The 16,667-nt window shown below is 41.7% G+C and overlaps 1 protein-coding gene across 1 annotated transcript in view; it reads right to left on the reverse strand.

The window, feature by feature from the left end:
* Positions 1-221: 221 nt before the first annotated feature.
* LOC145400495 (glutamyl aminopeptidase-like) overlaps positions 222-16,667 on the reverse strand; it is an 87,407-nt gene continuing 70,961 nt past the window's right edge. The window contains exons 15-17 of the mRNA XM_080273039.1: positions 14,602-14,715; positions 11,748-11,856; positions 222-368 (exon numbers count right to left, since the gene is read on the reverse strand). Of these exons, the coding sequence (XP_080129165.1) occupies positions 222-368; positions 11,748-11,856; positions 14,602-14,715 (370 nt within the window). The remainder of the gene's footprint in view (positions 369-11,747; positions 11,857-14,601; positions 14,716-16,667) is intronic.

Below are 16,667 nucleotides of genomic sequence, written 5' to 3' on the forward strand. Positions count from 1 at the left end.
TTTAAAAAAAAAAAGAAAAAAAAAAAAAGTATGAACAATAAAGCCTGGGCTAAAGCCTTTCAAAATCTCACTCTATCTATAACTACATTCTACTAAATTTGCTTGTGGAACCATTAAAAAAAAAAAAAAAAACTATATTATACGTAGGATCACTAAAATACAAAAGTCATTCTTGAGTTAGGATCTTTCAAAATAACCCACTATTGTTTATAAATGTGCCTCTACTGTGCCTGCTTGCGGAACCACAAGTATAATGTTGATGCATGCGTGTTGATCCAGCGAACATTAGATTCTACCTCCTCCAATGCCTGCTGCCTTGCCCTCGCACCAGAGCCTGCATTAGGCTCGCGCTCAAAGAAGTCGCGGATCTGAGAGGAGAGTGTGGATGATTGCAAAGGTGTACCCCAAACTGCAGATGGGGGGATTCCACAAGGTAAACATCCTGGGCCCACAATATTAAGAGGTATGGAAGGAGATTGGGTATAAAATGAAAATTTATATCTTTAGTTAAGAAAATGAGGTCAGAATGATGTTAAATGATGGCTGATGGATGAATCATGGATGGTGAATGATGCTGGATGATACTGAACATAAGAGTATACATAAATTATCATTTACATGTACTCATATTCGTATGCTATGCATATTTAGTTGCAGTTATTTGGAGATCAGGACAGATGCTTTCAGCACCCATGTGGAATGCTTTCCAGTATGCTCATGATATTAGGTGATGCTTAATGACACTGATGTTGATAACAATGAGAAAAATAATGAAGATGATGATGATGATGATGATAATGATGATGATGATGTGCTGGGACCCTCTCAAAGTTTTTTTTGTTATGAATCTGTCAAAAAGTACATTCTCTTAGAGTTGGCATGTTCTCTGATGCAACTGGGCCACTCACATACCTTCAAAACTATGCTGTGGCTCTATAAAACTCAATGAACCTTATACATAGCAATATATCTCCAAGGTTACCAGTCAAATAAATTCTCTAAACTGATGAATCCTGATCATCAACTGAGTTTAACGCCCACATGCCAGGCAATATTTAATGCAGTTGTCACCTCACTACAGGCAATTTCTTGGAAACTGCTGAAAATTGCTTGTCTTCAAACCTTAATATCTGATTATTCAATCTGTATATAGATGGGGTTATAAAAGAGATACAAGGTAGGGCGGTGGATGTTGGAGTGGCCATAGTGAGGGGGGGCAATGTTTGGAAACTACCTGTACTGTTGTTTGCAGATGATACTCCATTGTTAAGCGATGACGAAGGGGAGCTGCAAGGCCTGCTGAACAAGTTTATGAGAGTGTGTACAAAATGGAATCTAAAGGTGAATGCAGGGAAGAGTAAAGTTATGGTCTCTGAGAGATGTGAAGTCAGTGAATGTACAGTAATGCTGGATGAGGAGGAGATGGAAAATGTGAGTGCATTTAAGTATTTCGGTAGTGTGATGAGTAAGGATAGAAGTTTTGAGGATGAAGTGTTTGAAATGGTGCAACAGGGAAGAAAGGTTGCTAGTTCCTTGAAAGTAGTGATAAGAAACAGGAAATGAGCATGGAAGTGAAAAAGCTACTACATGACAGTACTGTGATACCAACTCTAACATATGGAAGTGAAACTTGGACCTTGTTGGAGGGACAGAAGTCAATAGTGAGAGCAGTGGAAATGAGTTATTTGAGAGAAGCATGTGGAGTCACATGGAGAGACAGACTGACAAATGAGGAAGTGAAAGAGCATTGTGGTGTGGATGCAGATGTAATAGAAAGTGTTAGGAGAAACACACTGAGGTGGTTTGGACATGTGGTGAGGATGAAGAGTGAGAGACTGATGAGGAGAGTGTACAGTATGTGAGTGAGGTGGAAGGGGGGAGAGGGAGGGGGTGGCCAAGCATGAGATGGAAGGATGGAGTGGAGATGTATACGAGAGACAGGGGTGTGACCTGGGAGCAGGGCAATGAAATGGCAGGGGGCAGGGTGACATGGAGGTGATTTGTTTGTGGCCACCCCTTATGGGATTAAGGTGTCTGGCAATAGATAGATAGAGAGATATATGTATATATACCTGGGTACAGTGATAGAAAAGAGAGGAAAATGTGCAAAAGAAGTTGAAAGTAGTGTAACACAAGAAGGAAAGTAGCTGGTGCAATGAAGGCCTTGATAAGAAACAGAGGCTTGAGTGTTGCAGCTGCACGAGGCTTACATGAAGGAGTGTTAGTGCCAACTTTAACATATGGATGTGAGACTATTGTGTGGCACGAAAATCAAAAGGCAAGAGTAAGAGCAGTGGATGTTGGACTGCTGAGGAATGTATGTGGTGTACAGAGAGTGGATAGGATACAAAATAATGTCATTCATGAAAGATGTGGAGTGGGGAAGTCGGTGGACACCAAAATCGAAGAGAGTGTGCTGAGATGGTATGGTCATGTGGAGAGAATGGATAACAATAGAGTGGTGAAAAAGGTATATCTGAGCAAAACTGAGGGAGGGAGGAGGTGAGGTAGGTGAAGGAGAAGGTGGAGAGATATGGTGGATGAGTGTGTGAGGAAGAGAGGTTTGGAAGGTGGTGAGGCTTGGGAACTGACAAGAGATCGAGCTGGCTGGATGAATGTTGTTAGGAGATGCGCATGGTCAGGGATTTGGCACCCCTTTTTAACATGGCTGCATCCAGCCTGACTCAATTGGATATGTTTATGTGAAGCTACAGAACATGGTGAATGTACTTGGCCCACCATTTGACTGCCCTCCCCCCAACTCACTCCCCCCTCCCTCATATACCTCTCAACTCCATCCCTCCACTTCATCTTGTCTCCCCCTCCCTCCACTTCACCTACATACACCCCCTTGGTCAGTCTTTCATTCTCCATTCTCCACACACACACACACACACACACACACACACACACACACACACACACACACACACACACACACACACATATATATATATATATATATGTATACAGACAGTAATCCCTCTACTATCTGATGTAATAGAGCCAAAGGCATGTCCGGAAAGTGGTCCCGTCTGGAAGGTGGGCCTCTGACTGCTGGACTGGTAATTATGACCCTAACCCAGCCTAACACTGAAAGCCACCTATGTAACTCCCTACCAGACATGCATAGCACTTATTTAAACCTATTTAAGACCCTATTCACACCAATAATGGACATAAAAGCTTGAAATAAATGAAAAGGAACCAAAGAATGAGAAAGTACAAGTGACTGTACCTCAGTCAGGGTACTTACAGCACTTCTGTGGCCACCTTCTTAAGGCTTTGGCAGTGGTGAAAATGCTCTTGAAGCACATACAGTAATCCAGTGTTGTGCTGCATTTACAGTAATTCTTTGCACTGTGAGTTGTAACTGTTTAACACTGAACATTGTTATTTGCAACACGCCAATTTCAACCACCAGTTTGCACTCCATGGTTAATCCTTTGCACTCTAAATTCTAATTTCTTAACACTGCACAACACTGTAAATTCCCGTGTGGTTTACTGGCGAGGTATTGCGGTTTATTCGCGTTTATTAAAAAAAAAAAAAAAACGAGCACGTGTAGCATCCACTGTGAAAAGCATCCACTCGCGATCGAAGTTAAGCAGTGACTGTTGATGACAGGGAAACAGAGTTGCCAGATTGCAACTGCCACATTACCAAACTCTTCAATTTTCATAGCCAAATTTAAAATTTCATTACCATTTTCATAAAGCTAGTATTTATTCTTCACTAATTATATATATAAGTGGAAATACATGCAATCACTCTTCTTATAATTAACAGCATGTTGATTATTTTCACACTATGTTGGCTAGCAGATTAATCAGAGAGAGCAAACAATCCACTATCTCCATCCTGTGTATCCTCATACATGTGAAAAATCCATTTGGTAATGAATTATTCTGATTCATTACCAAACGAATTTTTCATTACCAAACTGGCCCACATTTGGTAATGAAAAATACCAAGTGGCAACCCTGACAGGGGAGGGGGGAGGGGGGAGGAAGGAAGAGGTGAAGGGTCTGTGGTGTAACAACTGGTCGGTGTTGCACGGCAATTTCAAATTACGGGTGGGAAAAAATTAGAATTTTGGGGGGATTTTTTTCTTTTTTTTGGCCATTTTTGGGTTCTGAAAGTCTAGGCCCACAATGTTTGGTAAGTGGGGTGTCTGGAAAGTGGGTGTCTGGAAAGTACGGGGATTACTGTATATATATATATGTATATATATATATATATAGAGATATATATATATATATATATATATATATATATATATATATGTATATGTATATATATATATATATATATATATATATATATATATACATATATATGAGGCGTCTAGAACCAAAGGGGCATCCCCACCAATATACTGGTTTTGAGTTAGGTAGTGGAGACAACAGGCTTAACCCTCTTCTCAGTGACAGCACTGGTTGCCACACAAGATTCGGCCTTCTGGACAGTGGTAGAGGGGCTCAAAGTCACGTGGGTTTGTCCATGCTGCTGGGCGAACAAATCAGAGCAGACAGGCATCTAAGCCACACAGCCCAAACCAATCAGCATTCTCACTCTCTGCCACTACCCCAGAGCAGCCAATCAGCAAGCGTGTGGCCCGCCCGGTGTGCCGTTGAGGCTTCCCTCCCGTGTTCACTGAGGTGTATAATTATTACGTATTGGATTTTTACCCCATTATCATGGATTATTGGTGACGAGATGAGCTGTTGTTATTGGGGTTGAAGGGGGGGTGACAAGATGAGTTCATCACTTAGTTACAGTGAGGAGGTGGTGCCTATAATCTCTCATAAGTGTCAGAAGTGTGTGGAGAAGTGGAAAAAGGTAGAAAGGAGGAGGAAAAGAGAGTGGTGAGGGGAGACAGCGGGAGGGGGCGTGGCATCGAGGAGGCAGAGTTGGATGTCGATCTCCTAGATGACGACCCCACCATTTAACCCCCCACTACCCCTTCTCAATTTACTTAAGCACTACACTACTTTTTTTTCTTTAGTGTTATTATTTCAATCTATTATGGTAGAGGAAAAATAATAACTGCATTGATTTCAGTTTTAGTTGTCAAAAACATGAAATTACAGTAATAATTATTCGTTTATTAATATTAAGTGAACTGGAATCTTCAGTTAATAAAGTTTTGTACATTAATAGATTCGTTGATGTTTTTCTGCTATGTTTTTAAATCCCTACAATATGTTATTATGCCCACTTATAAATTGGGGGTTTGGTTTACTGCCTATTTTGTGGTTACGGTTATTATTGTTTTGTTTTTTTTTGCTTTACATGTAGAGCATAGGGGCTGATGATCATTTTGATGTATAAAAGGTTTGTTTATTGCCTTCTGGTTATGACGTTGCCATAAACATAACTTTAAAGCGTCATAACTCAAAAGTACATTTTGGCGCCGATGCCCCTTTGCTTCTAGATGCCTCATATATATATATATATATATATATATATATACAGTATATACAGTAAAAGCTTGCTATAACGAATGCGGGATAAAACGGAAGCTTGAAAAAACGAAATGATTATTTTCCGTAAGCTACTCGTAATATTCCGGAAGTTTTCCATTCTGTCATGAAGTGTCGGGTTTCCATAACAGAAACAAGCCAGTTTTTCCGTGGCTGTGGAAAAATTGCGATGCACCAGAATGTTTCCGGTTGATCACGAGGTGCGGGGCTTTGTCGCGGGCCGGGTGAGGCCGCTCACTTCGCCGCACTCTACCAGCAACCCCAGCACAATTCAAAGCTTCTCTCCAAGTGTGCATGATTACCTTGGCATTACAAACTTTTTGTGCCTTTTCTGTAGAAAATAAGCAAACCAATTGTTTGCCATCCCTAAAGTGCAGGAAAAAAAGGAAAAGGTGAGGCTTTCTCTGGGCCAGAAATTAGAAATAATCTCGAAAACTGAGCATGGTATACCAGTGAAGACGATCATGACCGACTATGGGGTCAAGAAAACGCAAGTGTATGAGATTCGCAAGCATAAAGAAGAAATCAAGAAATCGAAAGTGCTGCCAGATGCGTGTGCTAGTTTTTCTAAGAAATCAGCATTTTTGGAAAGGCGGTCTATGAAGAAGCCAAAATATGAAAAACCTGAGGAGGCTGTATTTAGGTGGTACCAGCAGAAGAGAGCCCAGGGTATGCGAGGGCCTGAGATAAAGAATGCTGCTTTAAGGTTTGCTGAAAAACTAGAAATAGAAGATTTCCATGCGAGTGATGGCTGGATATCTAACTTTTCAATGCGGCACAACATCGTGCATAAGAAGGTAGTGGGTGAGCGTTGCAGTGCTGACGTCATGAGTGTGCAACCATTCATAGAAAAAATAAAAGCAATACAAAGTAAAACTGACTTTAAGCCTTGGCAGATTTATAATGCTGATGAGACTGGCCTTTTTTGGAAGGCACTGCCAGACAGCACACTTGCCTCAAGAAGCCAGTCCAGTGTCCCAGGCCACAAACAAAGTAAGGCTCGAGTGTCAGTGTTGCTGTGTTCAAACTCAGATGCAACCCATAGACTGTGGCCAATGGTGGTAGGGACCGCAAAGCAACCACGTGCGATGCGACCCATTATGGACAATCTGTCCGTGAACTATGATAGTAACACCAAGGCCTGGTTTACAGGCACCATAACCAGGTCTTGATTCTTCACTAAATTTCTTGAGTCTGTGAAGAACTATCAGATGTGTGTGCACAATGTGTGGCTGGGGCAGGTTAAGGCTCTCCTCCTCCTAGATCAGGCCCCAGTGCACCCTTCAGAGGAGATCCTAGTGATGCACAACGGGCAGATTCAGACCATGTTCCTCCCTGCCAACACTACTTCCATCTAGAGCCCATGGACCAGGGTATCATCAATACCTTCAAGAGGCATTACAGAAGGCTAATGCTGGAGGATATCCTGGTGGTGGAGATGGAGCCTGAGGCAGGAGAGGAAGATACAAGGGGAAGGAGGAGTGTGGAGGCATGGAAGAAGTACAGCATGCATGATAAGGGGATCAACATCCAAAAAGCCTGGGACACCATATCAAACAGAACAATCATTCATGGGTAGAATGCCTTGTTCGGGAAGAGGGACGCACTCAGAGGGTAGAGGATGAGGATGCCAACTTCGAAGGGTTCACTGCAGAGGAATGCAGGCAAGCCTTTCAGTGTGCAGGAGAAGCTGAGGTGGAGATGGAGGAGATCAAGGAGTGGCTGAACCTTGATGCTGGTGACCCTGGCTTCCACATGCAGACCGAGGACGAGATTGTGGCCGAAGTGACAGCAGAGGAGTCTACACCCGACAAAGACGTGACGGAGTTCACCAATCCAAAGAAAAGAGCCGCCCATGCCTCAGATTGTGTAGACGCTCTGCTGGACTACATCCTCGACTCGAACTACGAGGATCTCCAGAGCTTCTACCCCCATCTGAGGGAGATGAGAACAAAAATAAAGAAAATACAAAGGGAACTGTACGAGCCACAGCAGACAAAGATCAAGGACTTCTTTAAGCCATCAACGTCACGTCAGCCTAGGGAAAGGAAGGAAAGCTGGACTTCAGATATTTCATTACCATCCACCAGCAGCCTCCCCTCCACAGAATCCGATGTTTCCTTTCCTTCGACCTCTACCAAAGGGACACTGCCCGTGACCCCATCACTGACACCATCCCTGATGATCCCCAGCCCCACCATCACCCCAGTGCCTCCCCCAGTGCTGATGGAGGGGGACTCAGACAGTGAACAGGGAAGCATCACACCTGACACATGTTTGAGGGGCTGTGTCAGGCATAATTCTACAAACAAGTCATATCCCCCCCATTTGGAGGTGGGTTTTTTACTGTTTTATTTATTACTATTACTGTATTATTATTATTATTATTATTATTGTGGGTTCTGACTGCTCTGTGTGTATCATTACGACTAGCATAGGCAGCATGTGTGTGTGTAGCAAAAGAAGCTATTTAGTGACAACTGTGTATAGGCTTCAGGTCATGAGTTAGGGAAGAAATATGGGAAAAATCGCAAATTCCCAGAAAATTCCATTCCATTTATGGTTTTGGAACGGAAGCTTGAAAAAGCGGAATATTTGATAAAACGAAATAGGGGTTGGCTGAAATATTCCGTTATATCAAGCTTTTACTGTATATATATATATATATATATATATATATATACTGTATATATATATATATATATATATATATATATATACTGTATATATATATATATATATATATATATATATATACTGTATATATATATATATATATATATATATACTGGTATATATTAACCTGTGGATTGCAAGCCACAGCTCAGACTGGGTAGCATTGCATTGCAAGCCACAGCTCGGGCTGTGCTGCCTGTGCATCACCATAAACAACCCGGCCCATACGCAAACTTATGCATAGCGCCACGCAAAGACGGAGCGAGAGAGATTTTTTTCTTTTCACTAGATGATGCCCTGTATGTTTACCTTCAAGTTTATAATAAACACAAACAATTTTTTTTTTTTTCATTTTTTCTACTCCCGTATGTAAACTTACACATGGCCCTATGCAAAGACGGAGACAGAGATTTTTTCTTTTCACCAGGTGATGCCTTGGATGTTTCTCAAGTTTATAATAAAACTTAAAAGGAAAATTTTTTCCTTCGTCTTTTGTGCAACATGGGGTGGGATAAAAAAAGGTAATTGCGCAATCCATGGGTTAATAATAGGAAGAGTATCAAGTGGGTAAAGACTACTTATGTGAATTTGTGTGGGGAAACAACAGATAAATGCAGATACAGACATGAAATGATAATAATAATAATAATAATAATAATAATAATAGTAATCCATCCATCCATCATCCAATCCAACGTTGCCCCATAAGGAGCATAGAAGCCTGGGGCTAGGCAGTTGGTCCCGACATTTAAGATGAAAGTGACCAGCCTCACTCATCCCTGAGTGGCATTATGTGAGCAATAAACCCTAGCCATCCCTTGGATATAAACCTTCACCAGCTCAATCTGATTGGAGTGCAACAATTACCCACTAAACCACCAGGTGCCAAAATTTGGTTATAAGGTTACCACCCAGCGTAAATGGTTTCCTGGTGTACAGGAAACCATTTGGCTTGTCACTCAGTGTAGAGTCACCTACAGGCAGAAGGAAGAGGAAAGAATGAAGGAAGGAAAGGCAGAAGAGCGAGTGTATAGTCACCCGTAGGCAGAAGGACGAGGAATGAATGAAGGAAGGAAGACAGACGAGGATGGAAGGGAAGAAGGATGGAGAAGAGGAAAGGGCAGACACCCGAGAGCAGCATGACATCGAGTGAGTGGATGGTGAGTGCCCCCACTGACCACAAAATAAAAGTAATAATAAAAATAATAATAATAATAATAACAATTATAACTATAATAATGGACCATTACTGATCTGTTTAACCCCTTTGCCACGATGATGCTCATACATCGTCATAACCCTCCGGTGCGTGCACACTACGACGCCTCTGTGTCATCATATATCAATGCCACCAAAGGAGACAGCAAAGGGTTTAGTTTATTGTGCTAGGGCCTTACATATTGGCTCGTATATGTTACTGAGGATAAAATAAGCTCCACCCACTTTTTTTTCAGCCAATCCCAATATATATGGGAGGGCAGGTGACTGATGGCGTGTTGGACAGTAGCTCTGCATGCCGCCAGGAGCAGTCTTGACTGTGTGTCGTAGGAGAGTGTATTGTCGTTCTCTCCATGATGAATTTTGCCGAATCACAGCGTATTCTTGAGGAATCTTGCGATTCCTCAAGTGATGAGGACTATCAAACTGTTGGCTCAAGACTCGGATATTGATGACTCGTAGAGTGAAGAACTTGAAAATGATGAATTTGATGATATTCATGAAAAAGAAATCAAAGGTGGCTGGTGGTTGATAAGCAACATATTTGCTGATACAAGTCCCCACGACGTGCCTGAATTTACGACTGAGTTTTTCGGGCTGAACTCGGCGATCAGCAAATCTGAATTGTGCTGCCTTTGGACTCTTTCAAGCTATTTTTTGATGCAGATGTAGTGAAGCAAATATGTGAGTGGGCAAATCTGAAGACAAATACATTTTTCAGTGAACACCCACAGAAAAGACGTAAAGTAAACAGTATTTTTTGGCATCCAGTTTCAAAAAGTGATATGTACACTTTTATCAGCCTTTTTACGTGGATGGGTGACCGCCTGGGAACACCAGATGCTGTTGGCATAACGTTCTCCCTACGTGTCAGTGGGGTTGGTGGAGGAGTAGTGCCCCTCCCTGTAAAACAATTAACTCTAAGCCTTGGCCACCCTGTTTGGGATACATGGCATCTGGCAATGAATGAATGAATGTTTCAATGGGAATAATGAAACTGCCCCGAAATTACATGCACTGGAGCAGAAGTATGTTGTACAGTATCGTCAGTTGCACAGCCAGGATATGCCACAGCCTGGGCCAAGCAGGGGTGTGAAGGCCAAGAAAATGTAGGCCTAAATCTGAGTTCAAAGGAAACATTTCTAATAGGTATGTACATTTAATTAATACATACATACATACTACTGGGGGAGGCGGTGGCTGAATCGGTAGAGGCGGCCTGCAGTCCTGATGGACGCAGGTTTGAATCCCGGCTGGGGCAGGGAACAGTTTAAGGATTTGAATTTCATAAAAAACGGACTTTCCTGATCTACCAGATGATCCGCCGACATGTCGTAAAAATACCCCCGCTAATACCAATACACCAGTCCTGTATGAGACAGCCCTAGCATGTATTCAATATGGACGGTGGGTGTTAGTGCCGAAGTGGTGACATGTGGAGATGTAGGAGGATTACTGGGCCTTGGGATAGGCTACTGCCCCCGAGATATAGGCCCTGAAGCCTTTGCCCAGAGTCGGACACATAAAAAATATATATATATATATATATATATATATATATATATATATATATTCTTTCACTGCACTGTAATTTTTATAAACCTACTCAAAAACATTTTTCGATTTATATTATTTTTACAACAAGCACGACCAGTGACAGATTCAGTCTTAAACACAAATTCTCACATACACACGTATACACAAACATACAAAACACCATAGCTATTTTCGCAAGATAGCAGCTTTTCCCTGGAAAAGTAGTGTAGGGGAACGAGGTGGGGGGAGCCTCGTACACAGTATTACCCAAGATTAGTCACACTCGTGGCGAAGGGGTTAAGGGTTTATCCAGTTACTCCTCCTAGATGTGTGGACTAGTTTTGATAAAACTTTGCAGGAACACTCCCTAAGACTCAAGATTATGCATAAAATTTTTTGGTTTCAAAGTTCCCAAAAATATTGTTTATGCAAAATTATTTTACTTACCCCTCAATAGTTTATTTTCTGTAATCAAACTGATGGAGCTAAGTCCATTTTCTTAAAGCCTTACCACATACTTCTTTATTCATGCATTTTAGTTTATTTCAAAGTTCTGAAAAATAAACAAATGATGGTGGACTAAATGAACATAGGCTGCAATTGGCAACGTTATGTGAGTAATAGCAATATTAATCTGGATTTTATTTCTCTAAAGTGCCAGTTCTTCAAAAGGAATTCACTAGTGTTCAAAACATTCTTGCACAATTACAGTAAATGTGACATTAATCATAAATAATACAATCTTCATCAACAAATACAGAAGAATGGATGTAGACAAAGACAGGCACACAAATGGCCATATCAACAGAAAGACAAACAATTAATACTCACATCCTGTAGGTGTGCCTGTGATGTAAACCTGGTACATACATACTTCACCATACGGCCCAAATACCGGTTGTTCAGGGTGAAGCGAGATACCAATTCATCCCAGTGAGACCTGATCAGTATGGGACAAGGTATGCATGAGCTATCTCAATTACCTTAGAATATGCTCACTTAAAGTAGAGGATTGTCTAATGCTGCTGCCGTGGCACTAGGCTCATCTGAATATGAACCCAGTGAACTGTAGGATGAAGCTGTCCTTCTCCAGCAAACCCAACATCCTCCTTTCAGGGGAAAAGGGGAAAGCTGAGAGACACCTGTACAACTAGGCATTGGAGCTGCCCAGTTTCATTAGTGCTACCACATGAAGGTGTCTCTCCCCAGCTTCAGAGAGCTGTCTAAGTTTGGCAAACTGACACAAAGTGTGGCTACCCACTATCTACTCAATGTAGTGCAACCTTCAGGTGACTACTCTGTGTGACAAGCCAAAATGTTTCCTGTAACCCAGGAGGGCATTTTTATGGTGTCCATCCATCCCTAGTGGATTGGCAGGTAAAATGAGTACCTAGGGTAACACCTAACTGAGGTAACTGTGGTAACCTGGATGATGAAGCAGCCTTATAACCCAGGATATTGGGTGAATAACCCACCATAGGATCAAAGGCCACGTTATAGATGAACACAGCAGCAAAGTGCCTCATAGTGTTGGCCCAACTTGTACCTTATCCACCTCAAAAAGCGCTGCAACACTCATATCTCTAGGACAGGGCCAAAGTTTTGAGTGATTTTTTTTGCCTTTTCCTACCTCTGAAATTCACAAATTGATGTCTGACTGTACTTGGTAATTCTCCTGGATCCACTCTCACACACAGTCTGCCAAATGCCTTTAGTGCTCATGGAGCTCCCATCACAGGAGGGTGCATGTGCGCTGTTTCCAGCCCTGTCGACCTGGTTTTTAACATACTTTTTTGTGGACCCCCTAATTTTTCCCAGTCCTTCTTCAAGATGCCTGCAAAGAGCATGTCACATGAGGAAAAGTTGAGATTCCTCACTTTACAAGAGGAAAAGGTCCCTATTAAAGAAACTGCCAGACTGTGCATGCAACACTGCAAACTAAAGTTTACCTTAATTGGCCTGTCAGTTGTTCAATTCCTCCCATTAAATCCATGTCCTGGTTGATCACACAAAGCTTCTAAGGTCTTAAAAACTCTTTTGGGGCAGGAAATACTCAAGACCCTAGCATGACAGCAACAGAACTGTAAACAAACCACTGTGATATCCTGGGAAAGTATCACATCACATCACTCAACATGATCTCTAACACGAGATGAACTGGCCTGTTCCCATGTTGGCAGCAAAAATGCACAGGCTCATCTAGAACTTACCCTCATATATTATCCCTGGACACCAGAACAATGGATACATCATATGATGTGATGAGAGCTTACTCCAGTGTGCTAAGGTGAGTCGTGTTAGGGGAAGGAGTTCATGGAGTCAGTAGATACAAACATCAGTTCACCGGGAAAATTATAAAACACCAGAACCATTTTATGATCTGGGGCTCTTTTAGTTGTGTTATGCAGGGAAGTAGCTTATGTTTCCTCCCATAGAATGTTTTCATGAACAGTGACTGGTACTTGCATGTGTCAGAACACCTTTTACATGCAGTTTATAACATTCATGGTTGTAACACCTTTATGCAGGAAGGTGCATTATGTCACTGGTCTAATAAGTGCTCAAATGTTTAACTGATAACAATATTCATAGCCCAGTACGTAACAGTTGGAGAACAGCCACAACCTGATTCCAACTGAAAATGCTTGGTCATACATGAAATCATCCATCATCCAATCCTATGTTGCCCCATGAAAAGCGGAGAAGCCCGGGGTTAGGCAAGTCAGTCCTTACATCTGACCAGCCTCACTCATCCCTGAGTGTCATTACATGAGCAACAAACCCCAACCACCCCTCTAAAATAAACCTACACAGGCTCAATCTGATTGGGGTACCTTAATTACCCACTAAACCACCAGGCGCCATAATTTGGTTACATGATTACCACCCAGTGTAGTAAATGGTTTCCTGGTGTACAGGAGACCATTTGGCTTGTCATTCAGTGTAGAGTCACCCACAGCCAGAAGGAAGGGGAAAGAATGAAGGAAAGAAAGACAGAAGAGGGAGCGTAAAGTCACCCGTAGGCAGAAGGAAGTGGAAAGAATGAAGGAAAGAGAGACAGAAGAGGAAGGAAGTATGAGAGGAAAGGGCAGACACCCAAGGCAGCACTACATCATGTGAGTGGATGGTGAGCACCCCCACCTACCACCAAGGACAAAACCTTAATTCTTGGCATACCTCATCTGTGTCTCACCTAATAAAAGTCATGAAGATTGGGATGCAAGATTAAAATGTGGGATACTTTCAGAGCCTGTCTGATTCCATGCCAAATGGTCATACACAATAAAGCCTGGACCAAGAGATATTAAATGAGTGGTTAGCAATACCTTATAAAGATTTTTTTTTTTTTCTCACAAAACAATTGTGTTACAATGAGTAGGGAATATTGCAATAGTTTTTGTACTGGGTGTATATAATAAAACACGGATTCCTGGTGGTTTAGGAGACTGAAGCACTGCAACCAGCCACTGTATTTATGGGTCAAATTCCAAAGAGAGTTTTGGGGTTCATTCTGCTCATAATGCTAGCCAAGGAACTGGAAATGACTCTTGCCTTATATCTGGACAGAAATACCTAGTCCAAGGTCTCTAACCTCCTGATAGAATGGGGTTTGCCTAATCAGGGATTTGGAAGACATATGGGTAATTTCTCACTTAACACAAAACTTAATGTCAACTAAACTTACTTTACGTATGTCCAGACAAGGTGCGTGTTCCATGGGTTCTTAGCCATGTTGTTAAGGGCAGAAAAGTAGTCCTGCTTCCTCACTAAGCTCTCATTAGAAGCCAGCACCAGAAACCTGTGATCGTGATACTTGTGGTAATTGTAATAGTTGTAGTTGACATAGATGGTGCACTGTGGGCAGCTATGGAAGTTGTGGTAGTTTTTTAAATACTTTTAGGAAGTGCTGAAGTGGATAAAGTACAGTAGTATACTGCTGTCAGAATGGTCATGAAGGCCTGTATTATCACCAATTTGACTTTCTAGCATGTCTTCCTTACCTTTACATTTCTGTGTGTGCCACATCAATATTTTCTTACACATTATTCATATAAAACAAATCTGTAAATGACATGACAGGAAATTCTGAACTAAAGAGATAAGATGAATCACTCAGGAGAGTAGCTTGAAAATCTGGCCCGAACAAATCCAGACATACGGGGAACAGTTTGGGGGCTTGAATTATGTTAATGGCTTCAGCCTAAGGATGTAATTTTTTATTTATTATAGCTGTTACTTGATTATAATACCTTAATACAATACTGACAGAGTTAATTCCTGCAGCTTAAAAACTTTCTCTTAGCTAAATAAACTTGCTTGAAGGGTGGTAAAAACAATACAAAAACTACATCCTCAGTCTGAAAGTTAAAGTGGTCTTAACTAATCATCTTCCACAAGACTTACAAACATATTGTAAAAATACCCCGCTAATACTGTCAAACCAGTCCTGAATGAGGTGGATATGACACCCTAAGTATGGATTCATGCATGTGGTGTATGACACATAAGAAGAGTGCTAAGCCTCAGAGAAAGGACTGTCAAGTCTATACCCAAAGCTGGAAACAAAAGAGCAAAAGAGTGTGTTGAAGGGGTAACTGGGATTGTTTGTATGTGTGTGGGAACAGAAGTCATTAGGAAGCATAAGTTACCAGTAGTTCTAGCCTTTATAGTCCTCCAATTCTCTTTTACCTTCCCCAATCTCTTTCAACCCTTCCTAATTCCTTTCTTCACTTCCATTCTCCATCTACCTCTGCCATTCCCCTTCTATCCTTGCCAATCCCTTTCCATCTACCCAATCTCCTTCTACCCTCCTGAATCTCCTTTTATCCTCCCCACTCCTCCCACCACCTAAGTCCCTTCTCTTTTCCTTAATCCTTTTCCATACCCAACCGATCAGCTTCTACCTCCCAGTTCTGTTCACAATTCCCAATCCCCTTTTATACTCCCCGGGTAATTTTTTTTATTTCCACCCAATCCTTTTCTGTCCTCCCCAGCTCCCTTCCATCTACCTCAAATCACTTCTATCCTCCCCAGTCCTCTTCTAGCTTATCATTTATTTATTTATTTATTTTTTTTTATTTTTTTATTTTTTTTTTTGGTGTGTGTCCAATTCTGGGCATAGGCTTCACAGCCTGTTCCCAGGGCCAAGTAGTCCTTGTACATACCATACATCTCCACAAGTCACTACCAGCACAAACACCCACCATCCATAATGAATACACGCTAGGGCTGTGTCATACAGGACTGGTGTATTGGTATTAGTGGGAGAATTTTGATGACATGTTGGCGGGTCTTCTGGTAGATCAGTAAAGTCTGCTTTAATGAAATTCAAATCCCTAAACTGTTCCCTGCCCCAGCCAGGATTTGAACCTAGGTGCATTAGAACTACAGGCCACCTCATTAATGATTCAGTCACTGCCTCCCCCTACATTCTACACTGAAATCTTCTATCCTCCCTGTTCCTCTTCCCAAACATTTAATTTCATTACACTCTATTCCCACCAATCCTCTTCTGTCCTCCCCAATCCTCCTTAAGTCTCTTCTAAAATCCCTATCTTCTTTACTCTACATAACCTTCATTTCTCTTCCTCAGTCAGCTTCCCAGTCTCCTTATATCCTCCTCAATACTTTTCTGTCCCTATTTAATCTCCCTCTATTCTCCCCAATACTTTTCTATCCCTATTTAATCTCTCTCTATCTTCCCTAATCCTTTTCTATCCCTACTTAATCTCCCTATACCCTCTCTAATCC

Source organism: Coenobita brevimanus, chromosome 1, assembly GCF_032717465.1.
Source record: "Coenobita brevimanus isolate Jiangsu-jjx chromosome 1, ASM3271746v2, whole genome shotgun sequence".
In the NCBI taxonomy this organism is placed as follows: domain Eukaryota; kingdom Metazoa; phylum Arthropoda; class Malacostraca; order Decapoda; family Coenobitidae; genus Coenobita; species Coenobita brevimanus.